The sequence below is a fragment of the Aplysia californica genome, unplaced genomic scaffold (genome assembly GCF_000002075.1).
Source record: "Aplysia californica isolate F4 #8 unplaced genomic scaffold, AplCal3.0 scaffold00886, whole genome shotgun sequence".
NCBI classification, from domain to species: Eukaryota; Metazoa; Mollusca; class Gastropoda; order Aplysiida; family Aplysiidae; genus Aplysia; species Aplysia californica.
In genome coordinates this window covers 121,849-128,897 of record NW_004798156.1, presented here as the reverse complement: position 1 = coordinate 128,897, position 7,049 = coordinate 121,849, and the positions used below count along the sequence as shown (strand labels likewise).

General features: G+C 42.7%; 1 protein-coding gene across 1 annotated transcript in view; it reads left to right on the top strand.

The window, feature by feature from the left end:
- Nucleotides 1-375: 375 nt before the first annotated feature.
- The window catches only part of LOC101860132 (signal peptidase complex catalytic subunit SEC11A-like), a 13,254-nt gene continuing 6,580 nt past the window's right edge, over nucleotides 376-7,049 (top strand). The window contains exons 1-3 of the mRNA XM_005110405.3: nucleotides 376-477; nucleotides 1,517-1,666; nucleotides 3,775-3,894. Coding sequence (XP_005110462.1) covers nucleotides 395-477; nucleotides 1,517-1,666; nucleotides 3,775-3,894 — 353 coding nt within the window. The 5' untranslated portion in view covers nucleotides 376-394. The remainder of the gene's footprint in view (nucleotides 478-1,516; nucleotides 1,667-3,774; nucleotides 3,895-7,049) is intronic.

Here is a 7,049-nt window from a genome sequence, read left to right as displayed (position 1 = left end):
TCTCTCTCTCTCTCTCTCTCTCTCTCTCTCAAGTGTCCTTTTTAGCTCCCAATGGAGCATAGGCCATCAACAACATTTCTCCAGCGCAGCCTGTCCTGTGCATCCTTTTCCTGCTGTTTCAATTTCCGCTTGTTCCGCTCGCCTCCATGTCATCTTTGGTCTTCCTTTCTTACGTTTTCCTTGGGGATTCTATGTCAAAACCTGTCTGATAATGCTTGTTGGGGGTCTCCTCAGGGTGTGCCCAATCCATTTCCTTTTCTTCACCTGTATCATACAGAACACACAGTGATATATTTCATCATTTAAATGTAACATTTTGTTTTTCACTGGATGACCAATATGTACAGAATTATAACTTTTTTTTCAGCTGTATAATCAGGTGTTGAATTTTGCAATGATTGTGTCATCTGCTCTGATGATCTGGAAAGGTTTGATGGTGGTGACAGGCAGTGAGAGCCCCATTGTGGTGGTCCTCAGGTTAGATTGAGAATTTGCTTTTTTTTTAAAGATAGTGGTCCTCATCAAGTTTTTCCAGTAATTCTATGAATTATAACACCATGCTTGGGCTGTTGGCATGCCTGGTATACCCTTCTATATTTCATAGTTAACCCTATCCGTAGGCCTGAGGTCATTTTGTACCCTAGAGTTTGTATTCTTCACGTTTTAGAATACTTCTAGTGGATATGGATGAGGGCAGACAGATATAAATAAAGTTTCTTTACAAAGATTAGTGAAGCTTCCAGGTCAGCATCTCTCGGAGTGTGCTGGATGCAGATGTACATCAGTTGTGGTAACACTGCTCTAAGTCTAAGTCGTGTCTCTAGTATGGTGCTGTGAACCTCTTGTGTCTGTATATGTTCAGACTCTGCAAAAATCTCTCTCATTAGGAAAGGATCGGAAATGTAATGTGGATGGATGGTGGGTGCTCTGGTGTTGCGTGCTTCTTCTTTCCTATCAAATGTCTGTTTTCCTTATCTGGCACAGTTCGCCCACAGAGCATGGTCATGCAGTGCCGCCCAAAATGTTGTACGTTTTTTAAAAAGTGTTATATATGACTCTCGCAACTTCATAAGGTAATATGAGCAAATGGAACACAATAAGCATTTCAGTTTGGTAGAAATTGATTTTGAAATTTGCCAGAGTGACAGCCGAAGCCTACTGTTACCGGTTTTAGAACCACCAAGGGATCTTTAATGTGCACAACTTGCACACAGGTCCTCCAAGATTTTTTCGCCCTTACCCAAGAAGGCTAGGCGTTGGATGTTAACCACACTAAGATCAGGGGTTTGGTTGAAAGACAGCAGTAAAAAGGAGCCAAGAAGAAGCAGTAGAAACTATAAATCTTTAAATCTTGTTATTACCCATCAAGTGCAATCCAAGACAACTGAAAAGGTTACATTCTCTGTCGAATTATGTTTGGTTTAAAGTGTTGAGTTGCCGACAAAGTTAACTCCCCTCTTCACTTAATGTCTTTAATTACTTTTAATGAATGATTTTCCCACCTGTCTGGTTTCAGTGGTAGCATGGCGCCAGCCTTCCATAGAGGAGACCTCCTGTTGATAACCAACTACAAAGAGGAGCCCATCAGAGTTGGGGAGATCGTTGTCTTCAAAGTTGAGGGCAGAGACATCCCTATTGTGCATAGGGTGCTGAGGGTTCATGAGAAGTAAGGCATGGTCCATCATTGTATTACACACATCTTTGAAGTAACAGAACTCGTGCATCCAAGAAACAGGCCAATTGACTTTGTCTTGCTAACTACCTTCTTACTTACTTACTTACTTACTACCCATTACGTCATCTGGCGTTTAGGGCAGCAACAAAGGATCTCCAGCTCTGTTTGTTTTGGGCCATCTTGGTCAACGTCCCCCCTCGAATGGTTCCAGGATTTCATTTCAGACTCCACTGTGCATCTCCAGGTCACTTTGGGTCTGCCCCTCTTGCGATTTCCTTCGGGTGTCCAGTGGAGAGCAGTCTTCACAATAGAGTCTGGTTCTCTTCTCAGAAAATGCCCCATCCATCTCCATCTTCTCTTTGTTATAATGTGCTAACTACCTAAGTGGATGCTATTCTCGAGCTGTCAATATTTTCCAGGTTGAGATGTGAGCCAATTTCATCTATTGTCAAAGTTTCCATGATGTTAGTGGCAATATATGTGTTGCAATGCAGTGGAATCAGACGCTCGTCAATCTTGGGCGTGTGGAGTTATTTGTATGATCTTAAAGCTTGTTCATTTGTCTAGCTATGGGGGGAAAAATGGTCATCTATCTTGAACAGATGTCAAGATATTTGAGATTGAAGAAGGTGGGGACGCCTGGTTTTTAAGATAAAATTAACGAGAAAATGTTCGCCAAAGTTTGGTTATTTCCATAGCTTGATAGTCTGTGCAAAATGAAAACTAACATTTTTTGTGCCTTTAATCAACGTTTTTTGGTAAAACGCTCCCTGAAATGTGTTTTTAATTGGACAACAATGTGTTAAGACAAAAAAAACAAAAATTCGAGAATAATTGCCAAACAGGCAGAAAAATGCCAGTTTCTTCGATTTCCTTATTTTGACGAGTGCCTGATTCCACCATGTCGTGACACATATTAAAAGGAAACAACTTGGCGACACGGACGTCAGCTTTTTAATGGGTGGATTTTGGGCCCTTTGAGGGATCAGATGACAAACACTGGTCCACCTGACACAGAACTTCCATATATGTGCATCATTTCACCCATGCAGAACACAACATGTACCCCTCAATCGACATCTCCACCGAATTGAAGTAAAGCAGTCTGCTGCCTGCCCACTATGTGACTACCCCTCAGAGACAGTGGAACATCATATGTTCTTCTATAGAAAACTAACTGATTTGAGGGGATATTTTCTTCCCAAGCTACCCCACACATCTAAATGCCTCTACTCCTCAAGACAATAATTAGAACAAACATGCAGCTATTACAGAATGGCATCATGCAGTAGAGTTAACGTTCAGATGCTGCTGGATCGCTAACAGTAACAACAACAACAACCCATGCAGAACCGTTAAATGCAGCTGCTTTGCAGTTGTACTACAACCTTGATCTGTGTGAGAGTGATAGCATGTCTAGTGTCTCTAGTCATTTCTCTCCCTGGCCTGACACATGCAGGTCAAAGCAGTCCAGCAATTGGGCCTCTATTGAAACAGTATCTTTTATATGAAGTGATTGGGAGGGGGGGGAGGGGGTTTCAAATCATTGAGTAAATACAGCAATTTAGTGATCTATCCTTGCTTCTATAAAAAAAAATTTTCTCAAAGTAATGTGTCAAGACATGGTGGAATCAGGCGCTTGTCTATTTTTGGGCATATGGGGTTATTGGCATCATCTTAAAGCCTGTTCATTCGCCTTCCTTTTGGTGAAAAAAATATAATCTGCCTTGAAGAGAAGTCGAAATATTTGCAATTGAAGGTCAGGGTCGCCTGGTTTCAGAGGTAAGATTAGCAAGAAAATGGCCACCAAAGTTTGGTAACTAAAACTTCCATAGCCTGAGAGTTTTAAGAAACTGAAAATTTACATTTTTTGTGCCTTCAATCAATGTTTTTCAGTAAAATTCACACAAAAATGTGTTTTTGGATGGACATTAAAAAAAGGTGTCTTGAGCCAAGAAAAGAAAATTGGAAAAATATGCCCATAGGCCGAAATATGCTAATTTCTTTGATTTCCTATTTTTGACAAGCGCCTGATTTCACCACAATGCCTCTCATATGGTGATCTCGAATTGACAATCTTTTTTCCATTTTGATTGCAGGATGGATGGAAACATTAAATTCTTGACAAAGGGAGACCATAACGGAGAGGACGACCGGGGTCTCTATGCTCCAGGCCAGTTGTGGTGGGAAAAGAAGGATGTGGTCGGTCGAGTGAAGGCGTAAGTTTTCTCGCAACGGTCTTCAGAGGTTTGTCTTTCCTGTCGTGAAAGTCTTCCAAAATTAGTTAAAACGACGACTGAAAGTGGGTGGTTGGTGGGTGCTCTGTGGGGGTGCTCCTTCTTTCCTATCAAACTCGTGTCTTCCTTATCTCCCCTCCTTCTTTTTTGTGTTTGTTACTCTCTTGTAACTCCTCTAATCTTTGGCCCTTATATGACCTTATTGTGTTGCAAGTGCCGTAAAACACTTACTGAAACTGAAAAAGAAGACTATAAGTTAGGCCTTTCTGTATTATGTCACGGTACGCTCTTCAGTGAATGCACTCCCTCCTCACTCACTGCTGAGTAGAGCTGGATCCTGCTCGCCAAATCTGAGAGTGGCGATTTGCGATTCAGTCTGCTTCAAAGAATCGTAAGTACGCGAGCACTCGTGGAACTCTAAGCGACTCGTTGTATGCATGAAACGGAACAGTGTCATATCAGCGCCACTTCGCGAGTCCCACTCTTGTTGTCCCGCCATCCTCTCCGCCCCCCCCCCCCACCCTTCGTTGTGCTGCTATACTGACCTCAAGTAGCGACCCCCATAAATTCACCCCCCTCCCCCCTTGATTCACTAAAACAATGGGACCATAAAATTCCTTGTGTCCTTTGGTTGGAACCAGTTCGTTTTGTTTTAATAGGGGGATTGGACTGTGCCATCTTTTGTAAAATAAGGGGAGCCATACTAAGTGTTCCGTTCCGTTCTTGCGCTCGCGACTCGGCTCACGACCCAGCAGCAGGTTACAAACTAGCCGCAAGGTGGTGACAGCGACAGGGGAGTGAATCGGGAATCGGAAGTCGATACTGTTCCACTGAAGTGAAGCGTGTTCTGCAGGGAAGAGTGGCAATTCAGTTCCATTCTCACGCTCGCGACCTAGCTCTACTGCAGAGCATTTTGGCTTCGGAAAGTCCCGCTGAGTTTTGTTTCCGGACATGACGTCTCCTCAGGACAGTGTGTACTTCATACTGCCTGTGGGTTTTTTTTAACTCTTTAGACCCTGAGTTATTTCCACCATTTCCCAGAGTTTTTTGCTACAGTCACATAATCCTGGCGCACTATCATGTCTCATTATAACCCGAAAAGCTTGCCTCTAACTAAATCTCAGAAACAAAGGCTTACTCATTACTAATAAACTTGGTTCGGGAATAGTTCCGAAGAACAAGCAAAAACAAGAACTAAATGAAACAAACCGGTTGTCACTGGTGTCATATGCTCCCAGCATCCGATGAGGAACAGGGTTATTACCGCCGGACGTCCGACGGGGTTTAAAGAGTTAAGATTGTAGACCATCATCATCGTCCAGTGCCAGATCTGCGGCAGACATCGTTGATCATGGTTCTCCATTTATTCCTTTGCTCAGATGCCCTTTAAAAAAGCTACGTTTCCCTGATCTTTCCCTGTTACCCATTTGTTTAGGTTCCCTAAGTAGGTTGCTCTGGGCCTACCCCTGCCTCCTTTGCCTTCAATTTTGCCAGTGAGAGCTAGATGTTCAAGACCCATATGTCTGTTCAGATGTTCCGAAAACTGCATTTGTCGTTTCCAGATTGTTTTTAACTTTGAGCGTCCCACGTGGGCTTCATCAAGCACTACCTCATTTGATTTCTTTTCCTTCCACGATACTCTTAGCAGTGTCCTAAGAAACCACATTTCTGTTGCTTCTATTTTATTTTCACTGTCTTTGACTTAAGTGATTGTCCAGCATTCACAGCCATATAGAAGGGTTGACTACACATAACATACTTCTTCTTTTTGATGTTTGTTACTCTCTTGTAACACCTCTAATCTTCTGGCGCTCATATGACCTTATGCAGTTGCGAGCGTCGTAAAACCTCTACTAAAACTTTTTATAAAACTAAACACATAACATACATAGTTTTTCAAAAAAATTTACAAACGAGAATTTTATGAACAGCGGACTGCAAACAGTCCCGAGGGCGGACACACAAAAGTCAAGCTATGCTGTTGAATCACTCCTGGTTTTTGTTGTGGTCGATTGGTCGTACAGTCAGTCACGTCTGCCGCCCGCTGGTGATAAAATTTTCGCTTGTAAACATATTGAAAACTACGTCTTAACGTTAAAAATGATATTAGATTTGGAATCATTGCATCAAAATCAACAAAATGACTCCCGGATGACACTTTTTGCTGCTGGATTTTAAAGAGATCACAAAAAAAGAAGTATTTTTGTTGAGATTGTGTCGTGTGTGGTTTTCTGATCTCAAGCAGGATGGACAACTGGTCAGTTTGAACACTTTGCAGTCACTTTGCGCAATAATAGGAATAATAATTGCGCTCTCATAGGAGGCTGGATCTCCCGTTTTGGTGTTCCTGCCGATATATCATCGGACCGAGGATCTCAATTCACTTCTGCAATTTGGACTGATATAGCTCAACGCCTTGGAGTCCGCTTACATAGAACAGCGGCTTTTCACCCCCAAGCAAATGGAATGATCGAACGGTTCCATCGCTCACTTAAAACGGCATTGAAGGCCAGACTCACTGGAAACAACTGGATGGAAGAACTTCCTTGGGCTACGAACCGCTCCCAAGGATGACCTGGGATATTCATCAACAGAACTGGTCTACGGCGAGCCACTGACCCTTCCAGGCGATCTTTTACCCTCTGAAGCATCTACCTGGTCAGCAACAGATTTTTTGACAACTTTTCGAGCTAAAGCACAGTTCACTAGGCCTAGACCGGCTATCCACCTCAGTGACCCAGTCACATTCTTCCAGCCGTCTTTGTTAACAGCAATAATGCGCCGGTGAAAATGATCCGTTTCAGTCACCTGGCGCCAGGCCCGAGAAGTCTGTTGCAGTCGCTCTCCTGTCTGGGTGACCAGATGGGCTGTTTTGTACTGCTGGCTGTGTGACTGCAAAATTGTTAACTGAACGTGTAATTCAAGCTTTAGTCTGCTGCAGACTGGACGTAATTGTCAGCTACGTCCGTACAGAGTTACTTTTTTCTCTCTTTCACTGTTGAATCACTCCTTTTTTTTCTTTTTCACCCTGCTCATTCCTATCAACTGGCGCTTTTGTATTGAGTTGAAACAACAACAACTACAAAATGTGCAGCACTTTGGATTTTAAAATTAACTGTTAGTATTGTGTTTTATAT